The sequence below is a fragment of the Giraffa tippelskirchi genome, chromosome 4 (genome assembly GCF_054371585.1).
Source record: "Giraffa tippelskirchi isolate mGirTip1 chromosome 4, T2T-mGirTip1v1.2.pri, whole genome shotgun sequence".
Lineage (NCBI taxonomy): Eukaryota > Metazoa > Chordata > Mammalia > Artiodactyla > Giraffidae > Giraffa > Giraffa tippelskirchi.
The window spans coordinates 37392436-37412265 of NC_137278.1; the positions used below are offsets into that span (position 1 = coordinate 37392436).

Genomic DNA, 19830 nt, shown 5'->3' on the forward strand with positions numbered 1-19830 from the left:
CTGTGTCATTTGGATAAAGGCATTCACCAGAGATCTGTGAGCAAGATGGAGAGTCTAGGCTGGATGCTGAGTGTAATTGCAACTGTTTATATTGGTTTCTGATCAGTGATTTGCTATTAGTTTAGAGGGAAATTTCTAAGAAAAAAGCACTGCAGCTTACCATTAACTTTGTTATTTTACATTTAACAAATAACTTCTACTCTAAAGAAGTAGAAGACACATCTGTCAATTGTGTGCCTAGTATAAAGTTGGACAATATAATAACTGCATTGGATCATAGAACTAGGATCAAAATTATCCTTAAAATTGGAGCAATGGACTGATTATAATGAGATGAAATAGCAAGGTAAGGTCATATACTTGGGTTTTTATTTTGTTTTTCTTCCATTCTTTGCACTGTCTGTTTACTTTCTTGATAGTATCCTTTGAAGCACAAAAGTTTTGAATTTTGATGAAATGAAGTTTATCTCTTTTTTCTTTGATTGCTTATGCTTTAGGTGTCAAATCTAAGAATCACTGACTAACCCAACATCATGAAGATTTGCTCATGTATTTTCTTTGAGGAATTTTTTAGATTTGTGGTCCACTTTTGTTACTAAATTCAGGTTTGGCTGCTCACTGCTCAAAGGCAAATAATTGAGAAGCAAGTGTCAATAGAAAGAAAAGGTGTTTTAAGGACTTCCTGGTGGTCCAGTGGCTAAGACTCTGTACGCCCAGTGCAAGGGTCCCAGGTTTGATCCCTGGTCGGGGAACTAGATCCCACATGCCTCAACTGAAAGAGCCTGCGTGCTGCAACTAAGACCTGGCACAGCGAAATAAATAAGTATTTTCAAAAAAGAAAGAAAAACAAGGTGCTTTAATCAGAAAAGCTGACAATCTGGGAAGAATATGTCCCGAGACCAACTCTGAAGGTTCTGGTCAGCCATGACAGTTCATAAAGCGGGAGATGATAGGTGGGGGAAGAAGGGAGAATCTCAGTGAATCATCAAGGCAGGAGGTTGGGTTCTGCATCTTTCTCCATTGTGTGCAAGCTGCTGACTCTTCAGATGTTATCTTGCCATGTGATCTGCCTGCAAGACTGCTAAGGGGGCTGTTGGGGATAGAGAGCTAGTCATTCTTTAACTACTTAATTCTTCATTATTCTTTTTTTTTAATCTGGGAAAAAAATCAACAGGTTAATTAGGTTCTTTCAAAATTGGAGGGGAACAGAAATGGGCAAACAAACAGGAAAGGAGCAAAAGAGCAGCTTTCAGTTCCCTACGGTCCAATGTCAATCCATTTCTGTGAAATTAGGGGCAAAAGTCCATCTTCTATGACTTCTTTGTAGAAGCAGTTGACATAGGGAACCATATTCTCAGAGTGGAAGATGTCAGCATTTCTTTGCTGACAGTTTTAGTTGCTTACTTATATAGACAGGCAGAGCAAGCTACAATTACTTTAATGCCCAGAATGATTCATATTGTTACAAGCAATAATGTTAATCCCATTCTCTCAAGGCCTGTTCTTGGAATTGTGCTAAACACAGATTCAGTACTGCTCAAGATGGAGCAGCTTATGTCATGGACACAGTCTGGTTCATCATGCAGTTTGTTTTGTTTCCCTCTGTGGCAGTTATAGTATTTATAAAACAACTCAGGAGTGTGCATCAAACACTGAGTCTATGACTCTATTGTCCTAATCATTAACTGTGCGGTTTTATACTTGGGGAGTGGGGCTGCCCTGCAGAGTTCTCCTTAGTTCCATTTTGAGGAGTTGCAAGGTTTATGGTGTGAGGTAGGTATCCAACTTCATTCTTCTGCATATAGATATTCAGTTGTCCCAGCACCAGTTTTTGAAAACACTGTTCTCTTCCTCACTGAATTGTCTTGGCACCAATGTCAAAAATCAGTTGGCGATCAACGTATGCTTCACTAAGATCTTGTGCTAGAACATAAATCAGTGAACTGCTTCCCCCATGGGTGGAGTCTCACTAGGAAAAGAAAAGTCGTCTTAGTGAGTGGATTGATTTATGTCCTGGAGCAAGCTTCTTATCTCCTTATGAACTTGTTTCTACTCAGAAAATGTTTTGGACCACATTTTGAGGAGTACTGCCCTAGATCTTTGCCACTTTAAATGCCACTGACCAGGAACACCCCAGGCTTTATCCCGAAACTACCAGATTAGGGTCTGTTTTCAAACAGAAGCACCCCCCCCCACCCCCCCACCCCCGACCCGGGTTAATTCACTTGCTCATTAAAGTCTGAGCAGCATGGCTCTAGAATCAGACTCTAAGTGACTTTAAAGATCTATTCTGTAAGTACAGGATTAGTTAATGAGTAAGACTTGGAAAAGGGAGGGTAAGTGTAAGTGTAGGCAGGATTATATCTGGGACTCATGTGGTAGAAATCCACAAGGGCCTCAGATATGATGGCCTTCAGTAGAAACGCCAGTGCCAGTCCAGATCTCAAAGCGTTTCTTTTCACTATTGCACTGTATTCGATAGTTTTTGTTTGCTTGTGAATTATAAAGGAAATTTAGAGTTATAGAGAAAAGGAGTGGGAGAGGAATAGTAAGAAGACTTTTACAAAGCAGCTTGGGGAAAGAAGCTAACTTTAGTTTAAACTGTTTGTGGAATCACAGTGTGATGCTAGAGGTTGGCAGCAATAGCGCTGTGTCATAAAATCAAAAATCATTGACTATTTAGGTAAATACACCTCTTAAGAAGCTTATTGTATGCAAATGCAAGCACTGTCAGCATCAGGAATTTGCAGGAATTTATCATGCTGATGTTCCAAGGAAGAGTGGTCTGAGCAAAAGATACATAAGGAAGTTAGTTACATACCATACTCACTTGACTATTTTGAGGTGAGTGACATTATTGATATGCTACTTAGAATGCTGTCTTCTTTGTTTTCTTGAACATAAACATGAAGGTTTTTATAGATATACTTAGGAATTGAGGCCTCTGTTCTCTTGTAAGGCTTTAAGATTCTTAGTAGGAATTTCCTGCTGGAGAAAATTTGAAGCTTGGGATAGAATGCTGTTCTGCGCTACAAGCATCATTAATTCAGTTCAGTCACTCAGTCATGTCCCACTCTTTGTGTCCTCATGGACTGCCGCACATCAGGCTTCCCTGTCCATCACCAACTCTCAGAGCTTGTTCAAACTCATGTCCATCGAGTTGGTGATGCCATCCAGCCATTTTTTCCTCTGTCGTCCCTTTCTCCTGCCTTCAATCTTTCCCAGCATCAGGGTCTTTTCAGATGAGTCAGTTCTTTGCATCAGGTGGCCAAAGTATTGGAGTTTCAGCTTCAGCATCGGCCCTTCCAATGAAGGACCATTAATTAGGACCACAGATAACGTTTCTGATCATCTGTAGGATCTGGTTAGAAGGCCTTATTTTCCAATGGTAGTCTTTTTGTGTGTTTATGAAAAGTTTTTCATCACTTCAAGCATTTAACTATGAAAGTTACCACGTTAACTACAAACACTTTAAATATCTATTCAGTAAAGTAGGTCTTGTAATAATGTTTATCAGTGTGATTTAATGTTAATTTAAAAATAAAGTTTAGGGACTTCCCTGGTGGTCCAGTGGTTAGGAATCTGCCTTCCAATACAGGGGACACAGGTTTGATTGTTGGTTGGGGAACCAAGATCCCACATACCATGGAGCAACTGAGCCCATGCACTGCAACTACTGAGCCTGCTTGCCACAACTAGAGTGTCTTTGTGTGGCCATGAAAGATGGGACACATAGCACAACAAAGATCGGAGTGCAACTACTAAGACCCGATGCAGCCAAATAAATAAATAAAAATAGTTTAGAATGACAATACAGTGTCATTAGACTTATCGCTGCTTCCATGATTTAATGTAATATGTAAGCTGATCATAGTTTAGCTGAACATTCACCATTCCCCTGAAAATCAGATTTTGACTTAGCAAGTAGACTTTTATCTCAATACTCCAAATAATAGTTGTAACCGAGGACATCAGAGCATCTTCCTATACCTTGCCTTTTCCTGAGTAAATAGATAGTAACTGAGGTGCCTCCCCTGTGGGTTCCAGCCCAGACCCCTCCATCCATTCTCTTCTGTAAGTGTGGGGCTGGTCTTTTAACTCAAGCCAGGGAAAGCTTGGATATCCTCTCACCTGCTGCTGTTGAGAAGTGCTGTCACTTTGACCCTGAAAGTGAGCCTATCTCAACTTGTAGTAAGATTTTTCTCTTGACCTTTTTCTACATTGCCCAGCCATTCAAACAGATCTTCTCTATCGCTTGCAAACCAGTGACATTTTACTCTAAAATCTGAGATGTTTCTGGACTCCAGGTCATTAAAAGTAAAATGCCATCGTCTAGCTCCAAAAATATGGTCTTTTCTACTTGAATGTATCTCTGGATCTTTGCAGAACACATGGTGAATGGGAATTTGGCCTTGGACCAATCATCCATCGTCGTGGCATACTGTTCTGAGATGCCATCTACAGATATTAATTATCCAGTGTGGGTCCTCTAGTAGCTCTTGACCTCCTCTTGGCTCTATCAGTTGCTTTTTATTTTCCTTCCAGATTCTTAATTATTCCTCTTGGGGTGAGAGAAACTGAGAGGTGACTTTGCTGATTTTTATTTTCCCAAAGAGTTAAATACAGAAGCATTAGTCTTTCATTCCTTTCTGTGGACATTTGGAGGACATGATCTCCTGCTCCATTTTAGTTTCAAAGAAATTCTCTCTACATGTTCCTACTTCTAGCACTCTGTAAATGGAAACAAGTTCTAGAAGAGTTGATAAGACTGAAAAGCAGCGAGAAGTACAGTCCTCTAAAACATGAGCCCTGAAATCACTTTCTGTTTAGAGAAACTTCAGTTCCAGCGGCTTCTTTTCTGTCTCATCATCTCCCTTGTCAATTATCCAGAGCAGTTGCTCGAAGCCTTTTATTTCTCTCATCAGGCTTCTTTCTCATTCCCTAACCCTTGGAAGATAATCTTGCATTCTACCCCAAAACAGAACAATGGATCTGAACTCCCTCAAATTCCTTTTTTTCCCCAGCTTTAAACCAATATGCATATCCATCCTTATTTCCTTCCTGTTTGCCAGGAAAGGAATGTCTTTGAAAGACCAGTTCCTTTAACAGTATTCCTAATCCTGACCCTTTCTACTCAAAGGACCTTGTTCCATCACTTATCCCCATCCTCTTCTGTATCTTAAAGCTTGTCTCTCCTGGCTCCTTCCACTCTCCAGTGCTCAGTCCTCTCCCACCCTTTTCTTTCCCTCAGTACTGCTCCTTTTCAGCTCAAAATGTTCGGAAAGAGTCATCCATAGTCACTGGCTCTACGTACGCAACTCCGGTTCTTTGCAAGTCCAGTTCCATTGTTCCTTCATTTTATTCCTTCTCCGAAACTGTTCTTATCTAGATCTCCAGTGATTTCCCCATTACCAGTAGAAGCAGTCCCATTTCTACCTTTGCTCTACCTTTCTGAGGCAGTAGTCATTCTTACTCCTTCACTCAGAGGAAAGTGCTAAGGAATTTTCATTTGTATGCTCAGAGTTCAGATGTGTTAGTTTGATACTGTGAGGCCTCCTCTTGTTTTGGTATGTACTTTCCGATTAAAAGAGACTTTATCACTTGCAACAGCTGAGGTCTCCAATCAGTGTGGTGGTGGTTACTATTCTCATGGTTCTGATTGCCAAATTTGTGGTAACTCTTACAGAACCACATGTTTCTCGCCTCCTCCCTCCCATTTATTTTTATTAAACAGAAATAAAACAATTTATTAAAACTAGTTTAAAAATAGGGCCTTACTTTGTATTTGTGCATAAATCCTATTACCCAGCTTGCTTAGTTTTTGCTCACTGACCTTGGATTTTGAACATCATTTTCAGAAAGGTTTGCCTTTGTGGGTGTTGAAGTAACCATACCAAGGGATGAGGCAACTTCCAGTGTCTGAGTGGCCCTGAAACATGAGAGGTGCTCAATATGTACTCGTTGAAACATTAATTCCACAAGCAGCCCTGAGATATGCTGTTCCAACCAGAGAGCTGGAAACATAACCCATCTTCTATCCTGGTTGGTTGGTTTGAAAGGCTTAATTGTGAGCAAAATGCTTGCCAGTGTAGTCCCTCTAAAACTTTAAAAAGCAGTTATTCTTTTCATATGTTTCCTGAAGAGAGAAAAACAGTATGAATAGTTTAAAAGTCAAGTTGAATTCACTTGTTGTTCTTACAGCCAGGAAAAAAATGATCAGTTTCATTTTTCTGAATTAAAAATTCACATATTTAACTAGTTCATACTGTGGCTCTCCTCTAAGCCCCTCTGCGGTGTTTCTGGAGATGAGAGTCTTCACTTTTGGCTTATGGGGAAGACTGATGCCCTGAACAAGTAGGCAGCCTGTGACCATTTGGTTTTGGAATCTAGTTAAAGACAGCATTGAGCTCTAAAATTATTGCAGATGGTGACTGCAGCCATGAAATTAAAAGACGCTTATTCCTTGGAAGGAAAGTTATGACCAACCTAGACAGCATATTAAAAGCAGAGGCATTACTTTGCCTACAAAGGTACGTATAGTCAAGGCTATGGTTTTTCCAGTAGTCATGTATGGATGTGAGAGTTGGACCATAAAGAAAGCTTAAGCACCGAAGAATTGATGTTTGAACTGTGGTTTTGGAGAAGACTCTTGAGAGTTCCTTGGACTGCAGGGAGATCCAACCAGTCCATACTAAAGGAAATCAGTCCTGAATATTCATTGAAAGGACTAATGTTGAAGCTGAAACTCCAATACTTTGGCCACGTGATACGAAGAACTGACTCATTGGAAAAGACCCTGATGCTGGGAAAGATTGAAGGCAGGAGAAGAAGGGGACAACAGAGGATGAGATGGTTGGATGGCATCACCAATTCAATGGACATGAGTTTGAGTAAGCTCTGGGAGTTGGTGATGGACAGGGAGGCCTGGCATGCTGAGGTTCATGGGGTTGCAAAAAATCAGACACGACTGAGGAACTGAACTGAACTCAGGAGAGCGTTATGGTTTTGTTGGATTGTAGAATTGCTCTTGAAGATCTGGCCATGACTCTCAGAGAACAGTGGAAATGTGCTCTTGACTGTGTTTCTTAGTCTGACCTCTGCTCACTGTCAGTGTTGGTCTGTATATTTAAGTTGTCTGTGCTAATGGAAAAACCTGGCTCGCTCTGTCTCTATAGGTGTCTGTAATGAATCACTTATTTCTCAACTCTTCACAGAGGGACCTGTCGGGGCATAAGAACATCGTGGGTTACATTGACTCCAGTATCAACAGTGTGAGTAGCGGTGATGTGTGGGAAGTTCTCATCCTGATGGACTTCTGCAGGGGTAAGTACATGAGCCAGATCGTATGTTCTCATTTCTCTAGGACTTTGATTGTCAAGAGTGTGGGGTCATTGCAGTTAACGGGCACCGTACTCTAATGTATGTTGTTCTGGTTTTAAAGATTGGAAAACAAGGAGGCTGAGAGAGACAGAGCCTCCTGTGACTTCTTGGTTATTCTTACAATGGCAAAGATCAGTGGCACAAATACTGGTGGATAATACAGAACTCTACTTTTGTTAGGTTTTGGAAGGTTTGGTGCTTGTACGTGAATGTGGATGTATGAGGATGAGAATGAATGTGTTCTTTGTGATGCTTTAAAACAAATGATGAAGGCACATAATAAAGACCCGACTCCAGATGGACTAAAGAAACAATTCAGCTTCCCTCACTCCTGTGTCCTCTTCTCCACCCACACCATCATCCTTGCACTGGGAGGGAAAGAATCCTTTTTGTCTAATGGAAATGACCCTCCTCTTCTTGCTCCAGTTGTGATTGCCAATAAGGCTCCATTCAAATCATGCTGCTGTTAACAGTAGTTAAGTAGTTGAAAGCTTAGCGTTTTGAACAGTATTTATCTTGGGAAACCCAGGCTGGAGCATGAATGTATTCAGAGTTGACTGTATTTCATACAGCTGTTGTTTGGAGGTTCAGCTTTTTGGGTCTCAGCAGCTGCCACTTACATTCTTGGGTCACTGTTTCACTGTTTGGTGCCCAGTTTTGTAATCACCCTTGGTTCCATTAACATTTTCCTTGCCTTTCAAGACACTGTCCATAAATTAAATATGTTGCTAATCTTAAAAACATGATGTTAACCAATAATTTCAGCCTTTACTATAACAGCTGTTAGCCTGACTTTATAAAGTAGTACCACATTGTTTCCTCCTGCCCATCCCTTTTTGGACAGTTAAATGTGCAGAGATGAGGCAGTAGGAGAATCCAGGGAGCTGGCTAATTTTCTAAGTGAAGTCATCCGTCTTTCAGTCCTAGCGATTAAGTGTTGGTGTAGCATTTCTGCAGACCAGGCAGCAGGCAGTAAAGCCAGAGAGACCAAGCTGTTCCTAAAATACAGGCTATCAAACTGTCTTCTTCCTCCTCCTGGGGTCTGTTGTGCAATCACATTCTTACTAAAAGTTACAGCAAGTTGAACCTGTGGCCCCATCTGATGCACAACAGGGACAGTATAACCAGGCAACCAAAGCCAGGACCATGTTGTCAGTTCTGCTGCTAATCTTGAAGACAGAATGAGGGCAACTCACATTTGAGCTGCTTTATAAAATGAAGAAACTGTTTTGAAGCAGTAGAAAACAGGTCGCAGGCTGGGAATCAAGATACTGGGGTTTAATCCTGGCTCAGCCAGTAATTAGCCGAGTCCAGGTTGCTTCTCTGTGGACAGCCATTCATTCTCTTGAGTAAGTGAAGGGGCTGAATGTTTATTACCTTTCCTCTGCTCCGCACCCCTTTCAGGAGGCCAAGTGGTCAACCTAATGAACCAGCGCCTGCAAACAGGTTTTACAGAAAATGAAGTACTGCAGATATTTTGTGACACCTGTAAAGCTGTCGCCCGCCTGCATCAGTGCAAAACTCCTATTATCCACCGTGACCTGAAGGTAACCGATCACCCTGAAGCTTTCTTATGGAGTATTTTCTACCTGCCCCAGGAGTGGGATAAATGTTATGGGGGTATGGGAAAAGCGTCAGGCTTGGTACCAAATTCTGGATTTACATTCTGCTTGGGGAGAGAAAGCACAGAGAAAAAAATAAATAGCAGAACAGTACAGTATAATACAGCTTCCCAGGTGGTACTAGTGGTAAAGAACCCGCCTGCCAATGTGGGAGACATAAGAGATGCAAGTTGGATCCCTGGGTGGGGAAGATCCCCTGGAGGAGGACATGGCAACCCACTTCAGTACTCTTGCCTAGAGAATCCCATGGACAGAGGAGCCTGAGGGGCTACTGTTCATAGGGTGACAAAGAGTCAGACCCAACTGAAGCAGCTTAGCATGCATGCTCGTACAGTACAATACAGTATCAATTTTATTACTTAAGTAGCTTTCAGAAGTTCTTTATAATCATCAAATGCCTGAACACATCTTTGTTGTATTTCCTAATAAACTCCCAAATTCACTTTTTTAGGGTCATGGAGAATAATATGCTAATTTAAAGTTTGTAAACAGCAGTGCCTAGTCTTTAAAGTCTATATTTTGTAAAATCCATTAATTGATAATTTAAAAATTTTGCCCTACTAATTACTATTCCCTTGCACTGGACCTTTCAAACTGTAATCACTTGACAATGTTTGTCGAATGGAATGTCAATTCTGGTTAGGATTCACTAGCATCTTTGGAGCACTGACTATGTGCCATGTACTCTGTAAGACACTGTATGTGCGCTGTCTCTTGGGTGAGAGACTTTCTTCTTTACATTTTATGGTCAGTGAAACTTAGGAGCAGAGAGGTTATGTGACTTAACTAAGGTCATATAACTAGGAAGAAGCAGTACCAGAATTTGAATCCAGCTCTTCTGATTCTAAATTGCTATTTAATTATACTTATGTTTTGAGAAACATGCTTCATGGCTAATATTTACATCAATGTCCCCTACCATGCTTGTTAAATGCAGGCTGTTGGGTTCCCCGCTGAATCTTTTGGGCCACAATGTTTGTGATGGTACCAGGGAAGCCCAGGAGTTTTTATCTTAAGCACCCCAGTGGTTTTTATATATTCTAAAGTTTGAGGATCACAGTAGCATACTAGCTTTTCTGTTATGAGGATGTTTCTTAGTTTGTTTTAATTAAGATATAATTCACATACCATAAAATTTCCTCCTTTAGAATGTACACATTGGTGGGTTTTAGTATATTTACAAGGGTGTGCAACCATTACCATTGTCTAATTCCAGAAAATTTCATCTCCTCTCACCACCACCCGCAGAAGCTTCATCAAAAATTTAATCACCACCACCTCCAAAAGCTTATCCCCATTAGGGGTCACTTCTCATTCTTCCCTTAGCCCTGCCAACCACCAGTCTACTCTCTGTTGCTTATTCCAGACATTTCGTCTAAATGGGCTTGTATGGTATGTGACCTCTTTCACAAGCAGTGTTTTCAAGGTTCATGTATATTGTAGTGTATATCAGTACTGAATTCTTTTTGTGATAACATCTCATTGTGCGGGCATATCACATTTTGTTAATTCCTCAGTTATTGGACATCTGAGTTGTTTCTGCTGTAGCTATTATGATTCAGGCTATCGTGAACATTCATGTACTAGGTTTCACATGAGCGCATAGTTTCAGTTCTCCTGGGTACACACCTCGGAGAGGAATAGCTGGGTCATATTGTTACTCTAACTTTTTGAGGAACTGCCAGCCTATTTTCCAAAGGAACTGCAGTATTTTACATCCTGCCAGCAACTTACAAGGTTCCAATTTCTTCATACTAACACATGTTTTTGCCCTATTTTATTTTTCTGTTCTATTGAGTGCAAAGTCTCCAAATGCCTTAGACAGGCTTCTCCAGTGTACCTCTGCTCACAGTCAGCCCTTTTTCTGAGCAGAACAAGTACACATCCGTGAATATTTTGAGCCCCACATCATACAAAACATAATTCTGTGAGGACAGTGCAGATACAACATGGTCCCTATGCTCATAATGTAAAAGTATTGGTGAAAGCATATAAGTGAAATATTTGGAACTGAAACTTAAAGAAGTGAAATATAAAACTCTATAGAACAAAGTGGTGAAGAGACTCAAGTCTCTTAGTATGTGGTTGGGTAATGGGATCTCGCAGTGGTGATTGGAATCTTCTGGAAATATTGAATTTTGAAGGACTAGTGGGATATGGGTGGTCACAGAGAGGCTGAAGAGTATTTCAGGCAGAGAACAGGGCCTAAGGACTGCCAAGGGGAGGGAACAAGAAGGTGTTTGAAGATGAGGAGGTGGGTAAGGGCCTAGTACCTGGCTAGTTACAGACAGGCCAGAGTGACTGCAGGCCACTGCTCTAAGAATGTAATGACACTCCTTTTTTTTTTAATACACTTGATTTACAGTGTTGTGTTAGTTTCAGGTGATGACACTTTTTTCCTAGTTGTCTTAACATTGAGTGAAATTCTTGGGCCTGTTAGTGTATATTTCAAAATAAGCAACAGTACCAACATTTTAGGACCTGATCTTTGTCCCTGCCACTTGTCTTGAAGAAGAGTTTGCGAGGGGCCAAGAAAAGGGTTGGAGAAGTATGGCCTGGCTGTATCAGCACTGCTTCTGTGACCCATATAAGCTTGGGTCTCTCTGGAGTCCCATTCCACCCCTCCATGTCAGATGGGGTTTGATTTCATATGAGAACTCTGGTTCTGTAGCCATGTAACTGGTAACGATCGAGTTGTAAGCTCTGTGAATAATAAGCACCCTTCATATTTCCAGATGCACAGGGTGCATTTCCATCCCTGTGTTGTTCTCCTCCCTGTAGTCTTTGACTCCTTTGTGACTTTTCCCTGACCTTGTGTTCTCCCGGACCCTCGAGCTCCTGGGTTGTTCGTCCCATCACTCGGCCTCAGAGCCTCAGCTTCCTCGTCTGTGCAGCAGAGACAACAGCACCAGCCTTGTTAGGGCCCAGGTGGGGCTGAAGGAGAACACGCGAGTCAGTGCACGGGCACATCCTTGGCTCAGAAAATTCTGAGCAGACACCCAGGAAGGTGAGAGCAAGGAAGAGGCCAAGAGGGCCACAGAGCATTGTTTTAGAGAGTGCTACTCATATGATTTTAAACAAAGTCTCCCTTTATTGTCACTTTTTCAACATTTATTGGATTAAACAAGGCCTGCCCAATATGCTAATGGAGGTCAGTGGAGAAATAACTCCAGAAAGAATGATGGGATGGAGCCAAAGCAAAAACGATATCCAACTGTGGATGTGACTGGTGATAGACGCAAAGTCCGATGCTGTAAAGAGCAATATAACATAGGAACCTGGAATGTTAGGTCCATGAATCAAGGCAAATTGGAAGTGGTCAAACAGGAGATGGCAAGAGTGAACGTCGACATTCTAGGAATCAGCGAACTAAAATGGACTGGAATGGGTGAATTTAACTCAGATGACCATTATATCTACTACTGTGGGCAAGAATCCCTTAGAAGAAATGGAGTAGCCATCATGGTCAACAAAAGAGTCCAAAATGCAGTACTTAGGTGCAATCTCAAAAACGATAGAATGATCTCTGTTCATTTCCAAGGCAAACCATTCAATATCACGGTAATCCAAGTCTATGCCCCGACCAGTAACGCCGAAGAAGCTGAAGTTGAATGGTTCTATGAAGACCTACAAGACTTTCTAGAACTAACACCCAAAAAAGATGTCCTTTTCATTATAGGGGACTGGAACGCAAAAGTAGGAAGTCAAGAAACACCTGGCGTAACAGGCAAATTTGGCCTTGGAGTACAGAATGAAGCAGGGCAAAGGCTAATAGAGTTTTGCCACGAGAACGCACTGGTCATAGCAAACACCCTATTCCAACAACACAAGAGAAGACTCTACACGTGGACATCACCACATGGTCAACACTGAAATCAGATTGATTATATTCTTTGCAGCCAAAGATGGAGAAACTCTATACAGTCAGCAAAAACAAGACCAGGAGCAGACTGTGGCTCAGATCATGAACTCCTTATTGCCAAATTCAAACTTACATTCAAGAAAGTAGGGAAAACCACTAGTCCATTCAGGTATGACCTAGATCAAATCCCTTATAAGTATGCAGTGGAAGTGACAAATAGATTTAAGGGACTAGACCTGATAGACAGAGTGCCTGATGAACTATGGACAGAGGTTCATGACATTGTACAGGAGACAGGGATCAAGACCATCCCCAAGAAAAACAAATGCAAAAAAGCAAAATGGCTGTCTGAGGAGGCCTTACAGATAGCTGGAAAGAGAAGAGAAGCGAAAAGCAAAGGAGAAAAGGAAAGATCTTCCCATCTGAATGCAGAGTTCCAAAGAATAGCAAGGAGAGATGAGAAAGCCTTCCTCAGCGATCAATGCAAAGAAATAGAGGAAAACAACAAATTGGGAAAGACCAGAGATCTCTTCAAGAAAATTAGAGATACCAAAGGAACATTTCATGCAAAGATAGGCTCGATAAAGGACAGAAATGGTGTAGACCTAACAGAAGCAGAAGATATTAAGAAGAGGTGGCAAGAATACACAGAAGAACTGTACAAAAAAGATCTTCATGACCCAGATAATCACGATGGTGTGATCCCTCACCTAGAGCCAGACATCCTGGAATGTGAAGTCAAGTGGGCCTTGGAAAGGATCACCACGAACAAAGCTAGTGGAGGTGATGGAATTCCAGTTGAGCTATTTCAAATCCTCAAAGGTGATGCTGTGAAAGTGCTGCACTCGATATGCCAGCAAATCTGGAAAACTCAGCAGTGGCCACAGGACTGGAAAAGGTCAGTTTTCGTTCCAATCCCAAGGAAAGGCAATGCCAAAGAATGCTCAAACTGCCGCACAATTGCACTCATCTCACATGCTAGTAAAGTAATGCTCAAAACTCTCCAAGCCAGGCTTCAGCAATACGTGAACCGTGAACTTCCAGATGTTCAAGCTGGTTTTAGAAAAGGCAGAGGAACCAGAGATCAAATTGCCAATATCCGCTGGATCATCGAAAAAGCAAGAGAGTTCCAGAAAAACATCTATTTCTCCTTTATTGACTATGCCAAAGCCTTTGACTGTGTGGATCACAGTAAACTGTGGAAAATTCTGAAAGAGATGGGAATACCAGACCACCTGACCTGCCTCTTGAGAAACCTGTATGCAGGTCAGGAAGCAACAGTTAGAACTGGACATGGAACAACAGACTGGTTCCAAATAGGAAAAGGAGTACGTCAAGGCTGTATATTGTCACCCTGCTTATTTAACTTATATGCAGAATACATCATGATAAACGCTGGGCTGTAAGAAACACAAGCTAGAATCAAGATTGCTGGGAGAAATATCAATAACCTCAGATATGCAGATGACACCACCCTTATGGCAGAAAGTGAAGAAGAACTAAAGAGCCTCTTGATGAAGGTGAAAGAGGAGAGGGAAAAAGTTGGCTTAAAGCTCAACGTTCAGAAAACTAAGATCATGGTATCTGGTCCCATCACTTCATGGGAAATAGATGGGGAAACAGTGGAAACAGTGTCAGACTTTATTTTTTTGGGCTCCAGAATCACTGCTGATGGTGACTGCAGCCATGAAATTAAAAGACGCTTACTGCGTGGAAGGAAGGTTATGGCCAACCTAGATAGCATATTTAAAAGCAGAGACATTACTTTGCCAACAAAAGTCCGTCTAGTCAAGACTATGGTTTTTCCAGTGGTCATGTATGGATGTGAGAGTTGGACGGTGAAGAAAGCTGAGCGCCGAAGAATTGATGCTTTTGAACTGTGGTGTTGGAGAAGACTCTTGAGCGTCCCTTGGACTGCAAGGAGATCCAGCCAGTCCATCCTAAAGGAGATCAGCCCTGGGTGTTCATTGGAAGGTCTGATGTTGAAGCTGAAACTCCAATACTTTGGCCACCTCATGCGAAGGGTTGACTCATTGGAAAAGACCTTAATGCTGGGTAGGAGTGGGGGTGGGAGGAGAAGGGGACGACAGAGGATGAGATGGTTGGATGGCATCACCGACTCGATGGACATGGGTTTGGGTAGACTCCGGGAGTTGGTGATGGACAGAGAGGCCTGGCGTGCTGCAATTCATGGGGTCGCAAAGAGTCGGACACGACTGAGCGACTGAACTGAACTGAAATGATCATCATTTCACACCCATAAATAGCACCTGCCTTGTTTCCGTGTGGCCGGCATATTAGTGCCCTGTGGTGCTGCTGTGAGGTGGCAGAGAAGGCCGCCCATGGTGGGAACCTGAGGCAGAGTTCAGCATCTTGCCTGGGGACCCGGTAGGTGGTTGGTCTCAAGCAGCCAGAGCCCAAACTCTTCCCTCACTGCTCTGAACAGCCTGTGAGATGTCTCAGCAGAGGACCTGGGAACACATTGGAATGTGAGGATGAGGCCAGGCGACGAGTGAGTGGCTGCTTCACTGTCTTCCCAGCCTGCCTTAGGCCCTGGCCCTTGCCCCTCTGTCCCCCGTCACCCGGGGCTAGGAATGCAGTAATTGCATTCGGTCAGTATTGAAGACCACCAGGTGTGCCGCTGGTTTGCCACTTGTGGCTCAGGAGACTTTGTTTCCTCTTTTCCTTGACCTTGGAAACAAAACATACATCGGGGCCCCTGGAAGGACACCCTGTGATTGGTCTAGAGGAGTCCTGTTGCTGTTGATTTTAGTCATTGACTCCTACCCGTTTTTTTTTTTCCCATAATGCTTTGCCAAACTCCCCAAATCTAGGTGCCATCTAGACGCTTTTACTGGCCTGCTAGATTCTGTTGATTTCTACTACTATGTGCTTGGCGGGCAGTCACATCTGCTTGCTGCAGCACCAGCTTGCTAGGCAGGGGTGAGAAGTCCCCTCGACCTCCTGTTGCCCTGGCTCTGTCATTGGGTCACAAGGCCTCGGCCACTCTGCACTCCCTGTATGGCTGGTACCAGCCAGCAAGGTCCTAGCAGTGGCTAGAGCCAAGAAGTTCTTTGTTCTCCTCTTGGTCAGAGAACGTGCCCGTGGCCCGTCTCTTGGTTGCTTCTGTGTGAGCTGAGTTTCCACATGGTAAGGAGGAGCCCTTGGAAATAAGTCCATGGGACACAGGAAGGAGCACAGACCAGGCCAGTTGTGGACCCCCGTGCTGAACCTGTGCCACCCTGTAGGGAACTGAGAAGGCCCCTCTTGCTCTGCCCACCACGTGTGTGGTCTGTCTTTCAAATTCCAGAGAGGAAATAAGCTGACAGCAGTCCCGGTCCTTAAGCAGCATATGTTCTAAAAAATAACCGAAACAGAAGTTCTGGTCTTTACTGAAAGTTTCTCCTCAAATATATTATTTTACATTTTCATGATTTCCTCCCTTTTTTTTTAATTGTCTCTCTGAGGACTGATAAAGATCTTCATTGCAAATAATAGAATTATGTTCCTGGGAAGGTCACGTAAGTCAGCGCTTTCCTTTTACCAACAGGGAATCCTTTGCTCAGAAAGGCTGTGACCTGCACAACACACTCACTGATCAAACCAGAACAAAGGCCAAAATTTTTGACCCTCAGTATGGTTTCTGTTTGTTTGGTTTTTGCTGTATTTTACCATGCCATTTGCCCAAGCATTTAAGAAAGGGGATAAAAGGGTTAAGACTTAGTAAGTACATTCTAGGTTGAAAAAGTCATGAATGTCTCCTCATCTGTCAGAAAGGAGATTTTGGATCTCATAAAGTACAATAGGATGAAGATTCTTGTCCTATTTTTGGAATCACAGGTTGGAAAACCTGCATTCAGCTAGTGCTCCACAATTTCCAGTAGTAATAAACTCTGTGGCTGAAATGCCTGGATGCTGTTTTGTTTGGGATAATATCAAGATGAAGAGGTCAGAAGGAGGTGGCTTTCTAGACGTTTTAGTTGAAGCTCTGAGCAGAGTTCGGGAGTGACAGCTTGAATAATCCTCTCAGGCTGGTTGCAGAATAAGGTCAGTAGCTTAAATGCTCAACAAGCTTCTAGATGGGAGGTTGTAAGCGATGGTAACCAGCGTTCACCTGACTTCGTAAAGGACTTGGCCGAAAACAGTCACCATGCAAGTTCTCTGAAGCTTCCAGAAGCTGGTGTATGAACCTCCAGTTGGTTGTCGACCTTCTCATTGAATCCCTCTTGGCCCTGGTCATCTCACACTTGGACAGTCATACCTGCCCTCATTGTCTCCTTTCTGTCACATCAGTGCATCTGGGGAGGGTGTAGTCCCTGTGGTGTGGCAGCCTGAGCCCAAATCTTGCCCTCACAGCCTTGTGACCTCTGCCTGCACTCCGTTCTCTCACGTGTCAAGTGGGACAGTGAGGCCTTGGAAGAATGTCATGAAATACGTGGGGCAGGGTTGGGCCCCACGTATTAAGTGCTACTAGTTGCTGACACCAGGTTGTTGCTGTCATCCCACCATGCCTTCCTGTTCTTGGTTCCACTTAACCTGAGTCTTGCACTTTCTCCAAGGCCCAGCATTATCTCGTCTCCTCATTCACGAGAGTGCTAGCCCACAGTATGTCCCGTCCCATGTTTTTAGTTTTGCAATCCCCGGGACGGTGCTGCCCCAGCCACAGAGGCCTGTCTCTGCTTCAGTCTCCTTCAGTCTCCTGACAGGTGCTCTCACCACCATGCCTTCCTGCTGGCTGGTCTCTAATGAGAATGCTCATCCCCCAGATTGTTCATGGTGGCTCCCCTCACCAGAGTGACCTTTCCTGAATGTGCTGTTTACAGTGGCATCTGTCTTAACTGACATATATTTAACCTACTGGGGTTTTTTTCCACAATATTTATCAGTACCAGGCAATTATACTTTTTTTTTTTTAATTATCAGCTGGACCCTGAGTTCCAGTCACAGCCTTATTCACAGAACTTAGAAAAGTACTTGGTAGTAGAAGTTCAAATGTATTTCTCTAATAAAAGAATGATCTTACACGTGTACAGGGAGAGTTACAGTATGCTTTCATAGTCATTCTCTTCTTTGTTTCATAAGAACAGTAATAGAATTATTACCAGCTTTACTTTAAAGATAAGAAACCTGCCCAAAGAGGTTTAAAGGTTTATTCAAGGCCAAACATCTAAATAGTCCCCGAGGTCTTCTGAACCCCAGGTCCAATGTGGTTGCCACACATTGTGCTCTGCGCTAAGTGTTTTGTTAGTGATGGAGCTGGCGATGATGGAGGGCAGCAGCCGCCTGAGCTTGGAGGTTGTCACTGGTGTCACAGGTCACAGGGACAGATGGCGAGGGGGCGGAGCTGTGGCTGCTGCCAGGCAATTTCACCTCCGTAATCTCACCTGATCCTCCCCACAGAATTTCACGGTGGCCAAAGCGGGGATTACTGTTCTCATCTGCATCGATAGTTCTTTGATATTTCTCAGGCTTTCGCTCCATTGATATCTCTGGTTCTCTTGTCTGTTTTTGAACACACCCTTAATTTCTAACTGGTTTTCCTATGAATATAGTTCTGTACAGTGGTATCTTTGTGGGAGGGAGGAAGGCAGGGTGGGGACCAGAGTAAATGTAGCATAATTCCTGAGTTCTATCAGTCATACTAACCAGAAATACAAACCCAATTTTTAAGGTCTGGGTAGAAAACAAAAACAAAACCTCATGTGCATCGTCTTTATTCTGTCCTTTGTCTACTCAGTTTTCCTCCCTTCCCCAACAGTGATTTTGGTCCCTAGAATGACCTTGTTTGTGTTTTGATATGAGTTGGCTTTTCAGTTTTCTAGATTGTATATTCTAGGATTAGAAGTACAGCATCTGATTTGGGAAGGGACTACTCACATCCAGTAGGAGAAGCATGGTTTCACATGATCCCTGTAGAGTGGCAGAGGCCAGCAAGGAGGGTTGTTGCTGACAGACACTGAGTAAAGGAGTTAGAGGTCCCTTATGTGTGTAAAATATTGGGCTGGGTATTATAAGGGACACATGGGCAGAATATAATTATAGACCAGAGGTGGCAATTTCTCTTCAAAGGGCCAAAGAATAAATATTTTAGGCTTGTCAGCTGTATAGGCTCTGTCTCAACTGCCTGACTCTGCTGTTGGAGCTCAAAAACAGCCACAGACAAGAGGCCAAGTAACCTATGGGCACGGCTTGGTTTGGCCAGGTCTCACTTTGTCAACCCTTTCTAGCGGTAGTAAGTTCTGTAGATTTTTGTAGGGTGGCCAGGGAATGTTTTCCTGAGGAGTTATGACTTGAGCAAGGCCTTGAAGAATGGCTAGGAGTTGACTAGCAGAGAGGGAGCAATTGGATAAAAAGACAAACTAGTCATTGTAGGAAATGCTTAGGAGACATTGAGCAAATCAGCCTGACTATTGTTTGGACATTTGGTTCCTCATTGACTGGATTCCTATTATAGGGGCATTTCTGAACTTAAAGAATTAAGAAACCTCTGTCCTTATGCTTGTATCCAGGACACTGGGTGAGCGTAGTCATCCCTAACAGGTAGGAGGGCAGGAATGGGGGGCTTTGAGTAATTATTCTGCCTCTTGCTGTGGCAGAAAGGCAATTACCTGTCCTTCTTTAGAGTTGGATTGCCTAGGTGCACTTCCTTGCTTAATCACTGTGAGCCTCACTTTCTCTGTCTGTATAATGGGGATTATTATTATATTGTTATTGTAAGGATTGAATGAGATAATCCATGTAAAGTGATGAGACAGTAGTATTTACATTAGTAAAAGCTCAGTAAACAGTAGCTATTCTTTTTAAAACCTCTAAATTCCATTGGAAATATTACTGTTGCCTTGTTGGAATTATTTTAGAGTCCTGAAGTGAGTATATGTTCAGGATAGCTTGACTGTCTCACTTTGTGTAAATAGATTAAACGGATGAGCATTATAAAAAGCTATAGATGGTAGAAATGTTTGCCTG

General features: G+C 42.8%; 1 protein-coding gene across 13 annotated transcripts in view; it reads left to right on the plus strand.

Moving 5' to 3' along the window:
* AAK1 (AP2 associated kinase 1) overlaps positions 1–19830 on the plus strand; it is a 167854-nt gene that overhangs the window by 82212 nt on the left and 65812 nt on the right. For all 13 annotated transcript variants that reach the window (XR_014083241.1, XR_014083242.1, XM_081594529.1 and 10 more), the window contains exons 3-4: positions 7215–7323; positions 8785–8927. Coding sequence is in view for 11 of the 13 variants with exons in the window: in XM_081594529.1 (XP_081450655.1) it covers positions 7215–7323; positions 8785–8927 (252 nt within the window). In the remaining 2 variants the exon portion in view is untranslated. The remainder of the gene's footprint in view (positions 1–7214; positions 7324–8784; positions 8928–19830) is intronic.